This window comes from Bidens hawaiensis, unplaced genomic scaffold (genome assembly GCF_021521415.1).
Source record: "Bidens hawaiensis isolate Kalapana, Puna unplaced genomic scaffold, B.hawaiensis_p1.1 tig00003653_1, whole genome shotgun sequence".
Lineage (NCBI taxonomy): Eukaryota > Viridiplantae > Streptophyta > Magnoliopsida > Asterales > Asteraceae > Bidens > Bidens hawaiensis.
This window is the reverse complement of record NW_027491209.1, coordinates 275,291-293,781: the sequence shown is the minus strand read 5'-3', so window position 1 is coordinate 293,781 and position 18,491 is coordinate 275,291. Positions and strand designations below refer to the sequence as shown.

The window sequence follows — 18,491 nt, the reverse complement described above, 5'->3', positions numbered from 1 at the left end:
AAGGGATTTCATTTAATAAATTATTCAATGTTTTTATCATGTTTTTGAAAAATGAATTTTGATGTTTAAACGAGTTCTACTGATAAAACTTGAGCCTGATTTCTTGTATTTAAAGTTCTATTCGTTTAAATGACACAAGCTTTAATGATTATGAATATGCATTATTATCTATAAACTTAACCAATTATGCTTATATTACACCTAGTATAACTATAATTTGGATCCATTATAGATATCTTTTACTATAAGCTTAAGCAACTATAAACGTGTCAGTGACTTGTAGCAAATTATAACATTTATAGTTAACAATAATATACTATATTTTACTGGGTTGTCATATTCTATAACATTAGGTCTTGAAAACACAATAACCATGCATGCTTCTACTTTTAAAACGTACATTTTAATTTTTTAAGTTAGACTACACATGTACTTGGTCAAGACACAAGTTGTGCTGACTCCAATCCATGTTATTACATAATTAAATAATAACTTTTGTTGGTGCATCATTTCTTTCCATAAAGATACGCATCCAAGTGGACAAAGCCGACCTCCTTAAATCCCATTCCTCTTCTCTAAAGTTAATTAAAGTAGGAGGATAAGACTTCGATCTGACGTGTGAAACAACAGGAAAATGATGATTCTTGTCAAAACCATGTGTAAAGATTGCAAATCCACGATCAAATAAACAAACCCTTTACACCAAATATATTTAATGTATCGGCACTTCAATCTCGTGTAAATTACCAAATAGCCCCCATAAACAACTTTCAAGTTATAAAATCTGCACTTCATAGTTCAAACTTCCATTCATATCATTATATCATAACCAACAACTTATCTTAAAATTAATGCCCCCCACAAATAACCTAAAAAATGCATCACCGCCGCCACTGAAAAACGATTGCCAAACTTCCAGTGGCGAAGCTTGGACGAAAACGCAGGGGTGTGGCTGGACTCGATATGTATATAAAGTCTTCTTAAACCGGGGTGTCCGGACTCAAAATTTTTGGACGAAAACGGATAATTATTTTACACCACGTATAAAACAAGTAATTTTACACTACGTATAAAAAAATTCGAACGAAACGAGTGAATTTACACTACTTAGCGAAAAAACAGGGGTGGCCAAAACTTACATTTAAGTATAAGGACCATTATAAGTAATTTTCAAACTAAATTGTTTTAACAACTTAACCATACATCATCATGTTTGCAAAGATTACATTATCTCTAAAATTTCAAAATTGTTTGCATTTTTTTATTGTAATTAATGCAATAGTAATTATACCTCTTAAAATTTAAGAGGTTATTCATTCATGCATTATATATATGTCAGTTAATAATTAATTGGATGTTATACATTTGGACCAAAAATTTTTTAGTTACACCATATAATAAATTTATAAATTACATAAAATTAATAATTAAAAATTGAAATTCTATAAGTTCGGCTAGGTTAAGTTAAAATTGGTGTAATTTCATGCAAAACCGAAGCTAACGGAAAATTAAGTTTTGACAAAACATAAAACCAAACAGTCAGTTTTTGTTTTTGTTCGGTTTTTTCAATTTTCATTCTTTTTAATTATTGGCTTTAGATCTGTTTTTGATTTTATGCACGCTCCTAATGCATTTTGAATCACAAAAGGAGCAAATGGTAACTCAGTCTACTCATATTCTTTCTTTTGTTGTTCTTCAGGTTGCAATATTATCGGAACTTATGGGGTCTGGAAAAGCATCAAAAAGGCTATTGATATTTTTCTACATCTTCCAAGGTTTTGCGGTTTTAGCCATCTTAAGAGGTCTACTACCACATTATCAAACATCAACTACAATTGGCAAACGACCCACATGGGTCATGAAAAAGAGAGCTTGAGCGGTTGAAACAAACGAGCATGACGAGTCACTTATTGCTAATCGGCCAAAGGTGTGCATACTCATGATAGTTTCATTGCAAGCTCTATCTATGGCTTTTATATCACTAAATTTGTGATATGAACCAACGCGATATATAAGTAACTTGATGTGTAATCATGATCTTTAAGTTACTAAGGCTCCTACATTATATATATATTTTTGCCTAAAATAAGTGGTATATATGTATTATAATAGAGTTTTATGTTGTCACTTGATTCATAGAAGCGGGCTAAAATTTAATGGTATGACTTGGTCGAACTTGCGTAAATTTGACTTCGACTATTACATATGTTTCAATCATCAAAGGACTTGTATTCTAGTGGTATGAAGACACACACAATAATGTTCCACCCAAACTAAGTGACGAACATTCTAGTATTGCGGTGAACGACTGTGTACGAATTCAGATTGAAAAGTGACACGACATTGAAACATGTTATTTAACGCATAGAATTATACGCAGAATTTGGCTACAAATACCCTTTCTTTAAAACAAATTAATAAGGGGAATATTGACGACATTTTACATTTTGGACTAATGAGTATTTGAGGTTGGTCACAAATAATCAAAAGTAATCCTATATAGATATGCATGTGGCAGTGGGTGTACATTGGGGATTCGAGGTCAATTTCCTTTTATTTGGCGGAGTTAGTGTTCACATTCTTTTATTCTAGAAAGCTATATATGACTATTAGTTTGTTCTTATTTTGTACTTGAGCAAACTCTCAAATGTGGGTGATTACACTCATGTCATTGCGGCATTGAGATCGTGAGGTCTCATGTCTCCATATTTGTACTCGAGTTGTACGTGATGGTATTTCATATATTTATCGAGGGAGACATCTTAATCGGGATTAAAATTAACGCTATTGATATATAGGGTGTAGATGTGTAAGCCCACATTCCAGTTCACATAGGCATATGGGCTTATAAGCTATCTATCCATATTTAACTATATTATTTAATGAAATACGCTATGTTTACTATCATTTGTATGATTGTGCTTATTTGTTATGTGTGACTTTATAATATTTGTTATTCACCTACATCTATTACGTATTATTTTTGTTACATTTTTGTAAGACCCTTTTACCGGTGCTCTACATTGGACGTTGGATTTACTCATAAACACAGTTCTACTAATTAGAATTAATTAAAACTTTCGCGGAATATAAAAACTTTCATAAAACATTACATAATAATTCTTAACTTGTCTTAAACAACCATCTTGTAATTAAAACATTAAACATAAAACATCTTAAGTCTTCAGATATCATGCTCTTATTCTTCTGCCATATGCCCCAACTCAAGCCAACTGTCTCATTCTACTCACCTGCGTGCATACTAAAAATTAGCTACGCTAAGTAAGTTATATTTAATCATACAATATACAACACATTCATAACTACATACTTTCGTATATACTTCATACTTTAATATACTTACTTACTTTCATACCTTCTTTCATATTCACACCTTACGTTTTAAAGAGCATTATGCCCTATAACCTTCACATATATTATTAGGGTATGCAACCCTTCAACTTTCGCATATATTATTAGGGTATGCAATCCTTTAACCTTACATTACTTTTCATCATCATTATCATTATCACATTCATTCGTACCTTTCACAGTATCATACATACCATATTCATACATACTTCCTTATTCACATACTCATATCATACATACTACACTATACTTCCCTTAACAATACATGCAATATCCGAAGATCGTTCACGTACCATCAATCATGCATTCATATTATAAACATAACTATCATATTCATCACTAGGATATACACTTACCATTCAAGGTAAGTGTATTAACAATCACATTGAGTATGCACACAGCCCCGAAAACATAACAAGGAAATGAGGCTAGAAACTCACCTGAATCCTGTTACGCTCTCTGTTAATCACTATCCCTTTCTTTAGTTGAGCTCGGCTGATTGTACATTAATTATACGTATCAATACTTATCATATTCATATTATTTATATCTCAGCCATAAATGGCTAAGTCTGACCTAATCTAACAGTTTTATTTTAGATTACATTTTACTTAGATTATTTATCCTTAAGCCCTAAGGTATTCGAATACAAGGTATCCATTTTCTTTAACATTTTTTTCTTTTTATCTCTTTATGTTCTTATAATGCATACCATCACGTGTATATATATATATATACATATATATATATGCGAATCACCATGCATTCGGGTACATGTATAATGTAATTGAGTAGACTAAGTATGCACATGGCCAATGTAACTGAACCTTAGTGTAATCGATTAGGCCTTGTGTTCATTTGGATTCTTGTAATCGGATCTGAACATGTAAGCGACTCTAATCATTGCAAGCGAATTGCCATATGTATTCGCATAGGCAAGTGTATCCGATTCCGAGTCTAAGCATGTTATCGAGTTTGGTATTGTAATCGAGTCTTGCTCATGCAAGTTGTAATCGAATAGCTTAGTGTAATCCTTTATACATGTACTCGAGTGGGACATTGTAAGCATGTATTCGGGTCTCAGTGTAACCGAGTCTTTATTGTATGCTAGTTCTTATTGTATGCGAGTTCTTTATAAGTAATCGAACTTAAGGATGTATTCGAATTCCTTATTGTAATCGATTCATATTAGTGTAATCTATTGGAGGGCATGTTATCGAGTTTAAGTATTGTGATCTAATGCTTTAATGTAACAGATTGTTCCCATTGTAATCGAATTTTACATATGTATTCGAATGTCGTGATTGTATGCGAACTCAGGATGTAATCGAATGGGTATTTGTATTCGAATTCAAGGGATGTATTCGAGTATCACCAATGTAATCGAATAGACCAATGTAATCGAATTTTTTATATGTAATCGAACCAGACCATTGTAATCGAGTCAATCGTGTAATCGACTGATCGATTCATTGTAAGCGAACGGGCTGACCGTTATGGTCCTTTTATCATCGTTTTTGTTATATTACATGACTTTAGCACCTCCTATGGTTCGGCATTAACCCCTAAACATTTCCTTAACCGTTTTCGGCCAAAACTTGACCCGGGTGACCATAAAGCTTGAACCTTTATGGCTAAAACATCCAAAGCTAGATTTAGGGTTTATTTTATGAACCGTACCTATTCTCGTGTTCGTCACATTCATTTTAACAACGGACTCGGATATTTTTGAACACCCCTACTTACGGCTTATATTTATTATTTGCATTTTTCATCATAGAAAAATACAAAACGTTATGTATATATTTTCGAAATTTAAAATATATGAAAATGCAAAAAAGATTTTAGGTTTTTATTGTGGTCGTACATATTCTATTAAACCTTGTTTTATTCAAAATTATGTGTTTTGTTGTCAAGGTCGTTCATGCAAAGTTCGTTGGAAACATGAGACTTAAACAAATCATTAGTATGTTGAGGGACTGAAATTGGTATTTTATAAAAAGTCAAGATAAAATAAAATTTCAGAGTTATTTTGCAAACGCTTCAAATCAAGGGCATGTCTTGAAAAAGAAAATTCTTGTTTGACCTTCGAGGGTCTTTGAACGAATCTTATTCGTTCCAAGTTTTGTGCAGCTGTATATGGACAGGTAAATCAAGATCAAGTCTGCTGGGCTCCAGAGACTGAAGTTGCAGATGCTGAAGCGCTTAAAAGAAAACGTGAACGTGAAAGTTGGTGGTTAAACCTAAAAATGAACTTTTCGTGCCTGAAGATCAGTGAAAGACAAATGAAAGAAACCAGTTGGCTCAAGAAAGTCAACAAGAGAAAATTAGATGTCGAGCCTCTCGCATCTGATGTTTCTAAAATTGTTGTTGTCGATCTTTCCTAGAAAATAAGATTGAAATATAAGTTTACAAGAATGGAAAATAAGAATTGTCCAAAATCCAATCTCGTTCAAGTTCTTGGATTAAGACAGGTACTAAATTTCAAGAAATAAAGACGAAGCAAAGAACTTGACGAAAGTTCCTCGATATACTCATTCATAGAGGGAGATTGTAGGGCTAATATTTTATATTATTATTAGAATTGTGTATGTCTTTCTGTTTTGCTTACGCGTACTCAATACATTTATTTTGTACGGTAAAAGCCCACTTGGGCCCATGAAATGTAAATCTTGGAGAAATAGAGACCTTATAAAGGGTCACTTTACCCATTTCTTCATATAAATCTTGGGGAAATAATATAACTTCTTACAAAACTTCATATTTTTCTCTCTTTGGGTGTTTGCAAACTAAGATCCGAAAACTGAGTGTTGTAAGTGATTTCCGCTAACGAAAAACACGGATTGATCCGAATAAGTTGTGAGATCCATGTAGGACCTACACATAATTATGAGATTACCAATCTGTTCATTGTGTTCATAAAAAATTATTTTATGCAAATGTTCATGTGTTCGTTTTTTGTAACTAACTCCGTCTCTGATAAACAATTTCCTTAAGAAATATTGATTTATTCTGTCTCTGGAACAGCAAATTGCGGTGGCATCAGTCACTAGCGGTGACATCAGTCCATTAGTGGCGACGATTAGGTCTTTAGGGACAGCAATCAGTGGTGACAAATAGTAGCGACAACTAGGGGTATTAGTGGCGATTTTTGTTGTTAGTCACCGCTAAAAAGTTTATTCTTTGCAGTGTAAGACCACATGATGTCATTGTCATACCACGGGTGTGTATATTGCCAGGTATTTGACATAGGTTTACGATATGTCAAATGTACGAAGCAAGGTTCACCATCAACAATTGTTGACAATTTTAATTATTCTCCCTTCATTTGCCATCCACAAATAAATCTGTATGGATTGGGTTCTTAGAATATTATATATTGTCTTCAAGACCAATTATGTGGATCAGGTCACGACCTTTTATGTGAGATTCTAGTTTTCAAGGCAATCATACAAATTGTATATGTTCGGTCAATTACTACCATATCTGATCTCTGTGTACGTATACAATTAGAGTTACCTCAACCAATTTAGTTATACACATATTATAATCATGATGTTTTAAAACCATATCTATAATAATGGTTGGTTTACGTACAACATTTACCTATATGCACGAAATCTAACTATCGAAACTTTTATGATTATCGAAATTAACGATGTTGCCTTTAATATATCACATGAGAGAGCCTAGGCTTCATTAGATCAAGTAATGTAAGGAAAAAGTTTCAAAAGGTGGTTATGAACTTATGAATCTATGTAGGGTCCTCGATGAAAATCACAAATTACCCCCCTGAAAATATTAAAAAGACCTACTTGTTATATATATCACTAAAACAAGTTTGATCATATCACAAACCAATTTAAAATCAGCAATAGGCGTTCGGCATTATTCATTATCAACTAAAAACCATTATGATCATCTGGTTCACAACTTCCCAAATTTGAAGAATTTTATATTTTAAGCAGCATTCTCAATTTTCATCACTCTACACTCTATGTCTCTATACTATTCATGACAATAAAATTTGGTGTAAGATTATACCTTATGTAAAGTTTGGTGAAGAAGAATGGATAATGGCATATATCCAAAGATACTAATGATATCCTAAAAGCCCAAAACAATAACTTTTTTTATTTTGCTTTTAGGTTGTTTAATTGTTTGAAGTATATGTACATTACGATAAGATACATGATGTGTATCCAGCAAACTTCCTTTGCATAAAAGTACAGAGAATGATGCAAGTGTAAGTGTAATTTGCTTTAGTGCATGCATCATGCATGGGAAATGGTGGGAGACACGTCGATCTTAAAACCCCAAGGCAAATAAACTTTATGCTTTTATGTTGTTTGTAAAAGTTGACGTAAGAAGATAAGATTCGACTACTCTAAAGGAAGGGACCTTAAGAAAGTTGATTGGATATTCAAAGGAAGATTTCAAATGTCTCTTTTAAATAACATTGTTTTGGAAAGATGTTGGCAACAGCTTCTTTAATTGTTATGTCATCTCTAAGTTATATATGTACTAGACTACTAATGTTTGTATCTATGTGCATGACTGTACAAAGCGTGATTGTACGTCCTCGTGTTTGCAATCTAAACATTATACAAATAGCCAACTTTCAAAGTGGTATATGATAACTAATTAAACAAACCTTAGCGTAATTTAATTAGAAACGAATTCAAGATACACAAGTGATTTTTTGGATTAGTTTTAAGTTTTAAAATTATATATTGCTTTATTATTGATGTATTACACACAAATCACATCCGAACTGAAAACCCTTAAATTGCATACAAATCTTTCGGTAATATATAAAACACGTATATATATATATATATATATATATATATATATATATATATATATATATATATATATATATATATATATATATATATATATATATAAATATATATATATCATGCAGTTTGGTCAACATTATTCATACACAACTACTTTACTTTTTACTATACTATTTAAACAATACAAGAATTCACATGACTTTCAATTAGCATATTCGTGTATGCTTCCAAGTCATTCGGTTTCCATCTATAGAATTGCCACATAATTCACTAATTAATGTTTTCAATAATCATAACCAACTATTTCGTTTCAAATGATTTAAAAACCGATTTTGACCACAATTAATTATTTATAGTTGATTTTGTGTTCCCTTTTTTAGTAAGACTACTATTTTACAATTCAATTATTTGTATATTTATACAATTTCTCATCATTTATACATACTTTTCTTGCATCTTGTGGTTTTGCATAGAAAAAGGCAAAGAATTCTTATATCTACAAATATATGACGTTTGAAATATTTTTCATGCGTGTGTAACAAGGGCCAGTGTCCTCGTATTATATTGTAGCAAAGCCAAAACGTTTTACTAAATTTATAGTTTGCCGACTAAAATTGGAAAAAATTACACAAAAATCTAGTCGTTATGGGTAAAGAATGAAATCTTACTTCTCTGCACGATGTATTCAAAATTTCAAAGTGAATGCTATCCGATCCGGTAGGAAATTACCCTATCCTAAATCGATTCAAGCTTCCTAATCATTCATCATCATCATCATCATCATCGTACTCAGTATATCCCACCAATAGCAATGCTATGGTAGGGTCTGAGGAGGGTAAGATGTAGACAGCCTAATTACCTCTATCCCATAGGGATAGAGAGGCTGCTTCCAGTGAGACCCCCGGCTCGATAGTATTTTTGCATCAAGTCTTGGACATAAGACACATAGCACTCAATCATCGGGACACCGGCTGATTGGTGCATACGCCCTTGTCTTTCGGCTATCAACGCCACCACATGATGCCTGATTAACCTTCCCTCACTTTTAACGTTATTTTCATGAGATTAGTAAAATAACGTCAAAATTAATGCAATTTTCACATGATGCCTGATTAAGCTTCCTAATAATTCGTCATCTCCAAAAACAAACTCTAGTATGCTAATTAATTCAAACTGAAAGTATTACACAAAATATAGTAACTTAATATATCTTCGCAACACAAGTCTACCATCGACAATTTTCTTATAAAGTGGTCAAAATTTTATGGGACCCAAAAAGTATGTGTAAAGATTGATGACTGACGATCTAACGACCCCTTTACACGTTGTATATAAAGTAATTGCTCTCCATATGGTTGGTAGAAATTTACCAAGTTGCCCCATGACACTTATATATAACACTTCTTCATGAAATCAAACTTTCATACCATTTGTCATCCAAAAACAACCTCCTACTATTATATATTAATATCTCTATCTTAAGAAAATGTCGATTGCAATCGACCTCAATTGCATTACGACCACCATTGAAGGAAGACCATCCAACTTCTCGGAATGTTCATCGCTTTCATCCGTCTCCGACGATGGAGAGTTTACACAAATGAGTAGTGGCATAGGCAACATAAACCGAAGCCGGATCAGCAAGTGGAAAAAGGTAATGAAAAAGTTGGTTAAAGAAAGCAAGAAAAGCTTCCATGGATCTTCGAAGCCTTTGGTATTCTCTTACGATGCTGCTAGTTACTCCCTTAACTTTGATGATGGAAATTACGACGATGAATACTATTTATATCAATCAAGATGCATGTCTCAAGTATGCTCGTAATAAGTTAGTCAGTGTGACACATCGTGTACAGCCTAGTTAGTGTGATTTATTTGTTATGTGAATTTATTTCAACTTCATGCGGATTTGTTTATGTATTAAAATTGATATTATATTTCTGGGATTAATCCCCGATTAATTGAAGATCCAATAGCTATAGACAATCAATTTAAAATTCAGTGGCAAAACGCTTCCTTTTGTTGTGTATTACTAGACTAGGTTATTGTCCCGTGGGCGCCACGGGTGGAAATATAGAAATCGTCTGATAAACACATGTAATTTCAAACGACAATATTTCCCGTCCTCGAAAGTAAGTCAATAGAACTTGTCTAAATTCGAAGGCTAGACAAAGTCTATTAAATCAGATATTTGATATAATGAATTGTTAATTAGAAGATTATCGGAATTTGTACATTCATTTGTCGTCAGTTGAAACCCCCCCCCCCCCCCCCCCCCTTAACATTCCCTTCACCTATATCCAATAGATTATATTGTTGCTATGAAATACTTTAAATTTTACATGGGTCATGTTCATGTATAGTTTCCTATTAGCCACACAATCCCGAAGTTGTCGGGTAAAACAAATTTGAGACGAGTATTTAGATATAGAACTAGTTTTAACCTTTTTTTCGCTATTATTAATCGAATATTCACACTTGTTTTAATCTAGCATACTTAGAAAATAGTTTCTTTTTCTATTTTATTTTATTTTATCGTTGAGTAATAAAATAATATACTAACTAATTCCCTATTTTTATTTTTAACGAATCTGGACATGATGATATTTTTTTCGTTGAGTAATAAAATAATATACTAATTAATTCACTATTTTTATTTTTAACGAATCTGGACACGTAATTTTTAACTAACTATAGTGTACATTAGTACATGTCATGTAATTATCAGACGAATATCATACAATCATTCATAATTTTGATATTACCAATGTGTTCATGTGGAGTTTGTATTCATTATAATTTATGCAAATGTTCATGTGCTCGTTTTTTTTGTAATTAACTCCGTCTTCGACAAACTTTTCATAAGAAATATTGATTTATTCTGTCTCCAGAATAGGCAATAGCGGGGACATCAGTCCATAACCAGTGTCATCAGTCCATTACCGGCGTCGATTTGGTTTTTAGAGAGAAGGAATATTATTAGTGGTGACAAATAGCGGCTACGTACATGTCGCCGCTAATACCTTTAACAGTAACAACCAAGGGTATTAGTGTTAGAATGAGATAACCAATACACTATTTCATTGCCATACCTCGGTTATGTATATTGCAGGGTATTTAATATAGTTTTACGATAAGTCAAATGTATGAAGCAAGGTTCACGGTCAACAATTGTGTGAGAATCTTAAATAATTCTCCTCTCTTTTATTTGCCATCCACTCACAAATCTGTATGAATTGGGTTGTTTGAAGATTATTATCTTCAAGACCAATTATGTGGATCAGGTCACGACCCCTTATATCTATACTATATATAAAACATGAGTTAGAAACTTTTTAAATTTTAAGAGGTATCAAACCCATTGCTTTATATACAACATATAATTCATCAAAAATTTAGAAATTAGGGGTAGTAAGGTCTTTACTCACAAATATGTTACGTAACTTTCATTCTTTCAAAATATATTTAAAACTTTAGTCCCTCAACTTTACTACATTTTTGTAAAGTTTAATAATAGTTACACATATGGCCCCTAATTCAAAACTAACTACCACACAACTTTTTTAACGGTCATAATTTTTTCACACGTTAATATTTTTTAAAATAAAATACATCATAAAAACAAGCATTTTATTCTCTTTAATTTGATTATGATATTGCTATAGTTTTTTTAGTTTTAAAACGTTAGCATGTTACGCGCTTACCATTTAGAACCGGGTAATAGGTCGAGTTAGGCGAGCTTGAGTCATTTGTAAAAGTACATTAGGGTCGGAATGAGTCGATACAAAAATGGTTAATTTGGTTCGGGTTCGAGTAGAAAGGGGCCATGTCAGAACGTTGTCGAATCATAATAGGTTTGGGGCAAAACGGTCGGGTTGGTTTAAAAAAAATGATTTATTCCAAATTACTGCATATTTGAGGTTTTCCTTGTTATTTTCGTTACAAGTTACGCAGATATCGTTGTTTACATGTACTGGGGCCAATGAAGTCCAGCACCACGTAACGCACATAACCCAATCTTGGTAAACGATAAACCCAACACCCTACACCGTTAATCGCCATGAGTTACACGCGTGGTGTTGGTTAAGCATGTTTTAATGTCGATAACGTGCATTCCCGTCTGGTTACGCGTGTTCAATCTTCGATTACACACAACTGGCTTTGCATGAGTTACGCACCCAATTTCAGGCTAAGTGCGCACTGTCATCAGGTGACGTATGTACCGACATGGACTATTCGTTCAATGTAAAGTTGCGTATGCGCCCCGCTGCATTGCGCGGACACCCACTAGTGTGATATTATATGTGAGATTCTAGTTCTCAAGGCAATCATACAAATTGCATATGTTTGGTCAATTACTACCATATAATCTCTCTGTACGTATATATATAACTAGAGTTAACTTAGTCAAATCACACCTCAACCAATTTAGTTATACACATATTGTGAGATAATTAATGAGACAATTTAACCACTTCTATACTTGAAAGGTACTAGTAATAATTTGGTGTAGGAAATGTCTTTAAACCCGTATTTAAAATAATGGTTGGTTTACGGTATCTACCTATATGCATGAAATCCAACCATCAAAATTCTTATGATTATCGAAACTAACGACGCTGACTTTAATATATCGCATGAGAGAGCTTAGGCTTCATTAGATTAAGCAATGCAAAGAAAAAGTTACAAAGGGTGGTTATGATTCTTTGTAGGGACGTCCTCGGTGAAATTCACAAATTAACCACCGCTGAAAATATTATGAATGTTGGTATATATTCAATCACCTATCTCCTTAAAATTTCCACTCGAAACGGTAAAGTAAGTTTGTTCGTCTCACAATCCAATTTAAAAGTAGTACTAGGCGTTCGGATTATTTTTTTAGCAGCTAAAATCATTAACTTCACAAACTTTAGCAATTTCAGTTTTTTACCAACATTCCCAATTTTCATCTCTCTATACTATTCATGACAATAAAATTTGGTAACCTTTTTTTTTGCTTCTAGGTTGTTTAATTTGTTAAAGCTGACCAAACTGTTCCGTAATATTGTATATTGGGACCGGTTCCGATTCTTAAATTTGGTTCCGGTTAAAAATTGCTAGAATTAGTTGGGTTGGGTTTAAATTTCAAAGATTAATTTTCAAAGGCAATTATATGGTGGGCTTTCCAACTTTTAGGCACGGATCATTTTCACTTTCCTTGTTATATACATACGTTCCTTCCAATTTCATAAGCGATAATCATCTTTCGCTGCCATTAATTTTGTTTTAAAATATAGATGTTTTCTGTGATATCTTGAGGCATTCTAATCCAATTGGAATCACTCCATAGAAATATAATATGTTGATATGATAATTCTTATTTTATGAATTATCTATTGATTCCTGCAATAGTTCATATTTAGGATTCAATTGAATACCGGTTACGACGAGAACCTTTTAACTCGAAACCATTAAAGTTACGGTCTGGTTCCGGTTCTTATACTTATCACTTAACGGTTCCAGAATTCTGTCCGGTTTGATTCTAAACCATTGCATAACCCTACATTAAGATAAGATTCATGACGTGTATCCAACAATCTTCCCTCGCATAAAAGTACTAGAGAATGATGTAATATAATCAAGTGTAATTTGCTTTACTACATGCATGGGAGTGGTGGGAGACACGTCGATGATCTTAAAGCTCCAAGACAAGTGAACACCATCTCATCCCATCACATGACCACCGCCAAGAGGAAGTAGAATGTACCTAACCTAAATAGAAGAGAGAAAGAGAGGCACCCCATCATAGAGATAGATGCACGGGAAAAACTCTACGAGGAAGGAAGCAGGGGTAAGGAGGGTTGATGATTTTGACAAGGTGCAAAGAATAACTTCAAACTTTTATATCACCAACATTCCGGATAACTGAAGCTGCAAAAACATATGGAATCATCTTCAACATTTGGGCAGGATCGTTGATGTGTATTTGGCAAAAAAAAGAAACTTCTCCGGCGGGGTTTTTGGTTTCGCCAGATTCTTGAATGTCAAAGACCCGATTGACTTGGAAGAGCGGCTGAACCAAGTTAGCTTTGGAAATTCAAAACTAGTGGCGAATCTGTCGAAGTATGACAGGAGAAGAGATCGCGGAGGAGGTCGGGTTTACGAGACGAGCGAGTACCGGCAGGTTTTATTTACGAAAGTGGGCCAGATTCAGATGGGCGTAATTATAAGGAGACATATTTTGGGTCTTCAGATAAGGAGAGTGAGGTTGGGCAGGTTCCAGACCTTAACAATTGCCCAGGAATTTCTAACTCTGCAACTGGGAATAAATGTCGTCCTCCTAATTCAAAAAAGTCAAATAGGAAAGTCGGAACGCTACCAGTTTCTACTATGCGCGGCAGGCACATAATGAGGGATGCTCTTATAAGGAGGACCAGGTCAATATCTTTTGGTTCAAGGCGATCATCTATGGCCGCCTGTAACTCAGTAGATTCAATTGGGGACGAAGTGAACAGTACTATTCGCGTAGGTTCCATGGTGGGGTTCCAGTTGCAAGGAATGACGGATCTAGTTAGATCTTCTATTGTGGGAGATGGTGTTCGTGGTGGTTTATCATGGTCCATTAATTGCAGGGGAGTGGGTGCTAGGGGCGTTGATAAATTGGAGTGGATTAGGGATCTAAGAAGGAAACATAATATCCAGTTGATTTGTGGTCAAGAGTCTCAATTGGAAAATACTCTCGACATCCCGTTTAGTAGTTTGTGGGGAAATTCTTCGTTCCTTCATTGGCGGTTGAGTCATGTGGTAGATCGGGAGGCATCTTTTGCATCTGGGATCCTTCTTGCTTTAATCTTCTGCAAGAAGTGAAGAATAGGAACTTTATTCTTCTCTCTGGCTCGTGGGCTGGGATACATGATCGGATTAACTTAGTTAACGTTTATGCGTGTAGGAGCTCTTATGATAGGAAAGTTCTCTAATCTGAACTTCTCACTCTGAAAGACTCTTACCCTGGATGGTGGGTCTTCTTGGGAGACTTCAATGAGACGAGGGTCAAGGAGGATAGACTTCCTGTTTCGGGCTGTGATTCTGACATGGTTGAATTCAATAATTTCATTGCATCAGCTGGGTTATCGGAGTATAGCATGGGAGGTAGGAGATTTACTTGGATGAGTGATGATGGCAATCATCTAAGTAAGATTGATCGTATTTTAGTATGTAATAACTTTCTAGGTAAATGGCCTTCTGCTTCGGTTACAGCTTTGCCTAGAAACTTGTCGGATCATTGTCCCTTAGTGTTCTCTGCTAGAGATTTGAGGTATGGCCCTATTCCGTTCAAATTCTTCAACTCTTGGTTGTCTTGTGAGGGTCTTTCAGATGTCGTCAAATGCTCTTGGTTACGTGGCAGACCTTGTGGCTCTAAGGAGTTAATCTTAATGAGAAAATTGAAGACTTTAAAAGAAAATATAAAGATATGGAAATCTAATTTGAACATGGCTGATGTGGCAGATTTAGCTAATTTAGCGGGGTTAATTGAAGACATTGAGGTGAGAGCCGAAGTCTCGGATATCTCGGTTAGGGATCAACAGGTTCGGGTGGAATCGAAAAACAAACTTCGTGAGCTAAATTTTCGTAAGAAGTTGGATCTACGCCAAAAAGCAAAGGTTCGATGGGACGTTGAGGGTGATGAAAATAGCAGATTCTTCCATGGCCACATAAATGGAAATATTAAAAAGTCGAAAATCAACGGTATATCGATTAATGGTACTTGGGAATCGGATCCGGATCTGGTAAAAAGCGAATTTTTTAATTTCTTTGCTTCGAAATTTGATGAACAGAGCAACTTGAGGCCTATGTTGATTAGCCATAATTATTCTAGATTGTCCGAGGAGGATAGTTTATGGCTTGAAAGGCCGTTTTCTTTGTCGGAGCTGAAAGAAGCAGTGTGGGCGTGCGGGAACGACAAATCGCCGGGTCCCGATGGGTTCACTTTCAAATTTATTAAGACTTACTGGAATGTGATGGAGAATGACTTCTTCGCTTTTGTCAAAGATTTCGAACAGTTTGGTTTGCTAAAAAACGGGTGTAACTCAGCTTTTATCTCTCTGGTTCCGAAAATCAAAGACCCGATAGCTATTAAAGACTACAGGCCTATTAACTTAGTTGGGTGCATGTCGAAAGTAATTTCCAAGCTCCTTGCATCCAGAATTAAAAAAGTGATTCCTTTAATTATTGGTACCGAACAAACGGCGTATATTGAAGGGAGGAACATTCTTGATGGCCATTTGATCGTAAATGAAGTTGCTTCTTGGATAAAGAGCTGTAAGAAAAAATGTTTATTATTCAAAGTAGACTTCGATAAAGCATTTGATTCGGTAAATTGGGATTATCTAGATTCGGTATTAGATCAAATGGGTTTCGGGCATAAATGGAGATCTTGGGTTAAGTCTTGCTTGTCTTCCGGGAAAGCTTCGGTTTTAGTGAATGGTTCGCCCACCGCAGAGTTCGTTTTTAAACGTGGCGTTAAACAAGGAGACCCGCTAGCGCCCTTTCTCTTTATAATCGCGATGGAAGGCGTAAACGCTATCATGAAATCAGCCATTATGCAGAATCTTTTCAAAGGTGTGCAACTGCCAAATAACGGCCCGATCATTTCACATGTGATGTACGCAGATGATGTGATGTTTGTTGGTGATTGGAATATGAGTGACACGATAAATATGGCTCGGTTGCTTAGATGTTTTCATTTATCTTCTGGACTGAAGGTAAATTTCAACAAAAGTAAGCTTTTTGGCATCCACGTTACTGATTCAGAACTCAATCAGATGGCGAGAATCATTCACTGTCAAGTGGGTTTGCTTCCAATCACTTTTCTTGGTTTGCCAATTGGAGCAGACATGGGACTCACAAAGCACTGGGATCCAGTAATTGAGAGGGTAAAAAATAGATTAAACGGTTGGAAGGCGAGTTCTTTGTCTTTAGGGGTCAATTGAAAACGAATCTTTGTGGGTCAATTGGATTAATGCTATCCACAAAACTCGTTTACACCCGGATGGTAAAATGGCTAAAATGTCAATTTGCGGGCCCTGGAAAAAAATCTCTAAAATTGATAGAAGCTTTTCGGTGTTGGGTATCAACCTTAATGGTTTCTTCATTAGGGAAGTAGGTAGCGGTAACATTACAAGATTTTGGCTTGATAAGTGGTTATGTAGATTCCCACTCAAAGTAGTCTTTCCAGATTTGTATAAGTTGGAGGTTAAGAAAGGTTGTCGGGTTTCTGAAAGGGTTGTTCGAAATGGACTTGGTTTGTTGGATGTAAAGTGGGCTTGGTCAAAACGGATTCTCTCTCTTGAAAACTTGACTGATGTAGAAGACTTAAATGATATGATACTATGCTATTCTTTTCATTTAGGTAAAGACGATGGTTGGAGATGGTTCGGGGACTCTTCGGGTACGTTTTCGGTCCAAAATTTGAGAAGAAAGATAGCGGATCATTTGTATGGGGATGGCTCCCCCATTTGCACTTGGGAGTCTTGGATTCCAATTAAAATCAACTGCTTTGTTTGGAGACTGATGCAAAACAGAATTCCAGTAGCGGTTAATTTAATTGGGGTTGAGGTCAGTCCATCCCGACTGCACGTCGTGCTACTTAGCAGCTGAAACGGTTGCGCACGTTTTTCTGTAGTGCCCGAGAGCTAAAGAGGTTTGGAAGGAAATCTCTATATGGTGTTGCTGGGATTTAACGGGCTTAGATTCTCTCGAGTATCTTTTGGAGATGGTGAATGAGCCCGATGAAAAAGTGGGTAGGCGCATCTTGGGTTCAATTATTTCCTCTTCGTTATGGTTTATTTGGAAACAAAGGAACGGGAGGAGATTTAACAAAGGGAGTCTCTCTACGCAATTCATTGTGGATGAAATCTAGACAAACGTTTTTGGGTGGGTAAAGTACAGATCTACATACAAGGAGATTTCATGGAACGATTGGGTCAAGTCTCCTTTATCTTGCGTATTGGTTTAAGGTTTGGGGTTTATTAGTTTGTTTATGTTTGGTTTTGTTTCTGTAGACTCCTCCAGCTACCTGCTGGAGGTATTGTACTCTCTTTTTAGTGTTATGAATTGTTGCTGTTCAAAAAAAAAAAAGTAAACTTTATGCTTTTATGTTGTTTGTAAAAAGTTGACGTTAGAAGATAAGATTTGATCACTTAAAGAAGGAACCTTAAGAAAGTTAATTGGATATTCAAAGGGTGTCATTTCAAACAAATTCCCAAAATAGGTATTATAAACTAGTCGTGACGAATAGTTTATGATTGTCCACGAGTAGTTTGTATAACCAATTAAAAT

The 18,491-nt window shown here is 34.8% G+C and overlaps 1 protein-coding gene across 1 annotated transcript; it reads left to right on the top strand.

Annotated features, from left to right (window-relative positions):
- The first annotated feature begins 17,210 nt into the window (after positions 1-17,210).
- Positions 17,211-18,072, top strand: LOC143623996 (uncharacterized). Its single transcript, XM_077094763.1, has 3 exons — positions 17,211-17,454; positions 17,563-17,768; positions 17,836-18,072. The coding sequence occupies exons 1-3, from the start codon at positions 17,211-17,213 to the stop codon at positions 18,070-18,072; spliced, it is 687 nt and encodes a 228-aa protein (XP_076950878.1).
- Positions 18,073-18,491: the final 419 nt, after the last annotated feature.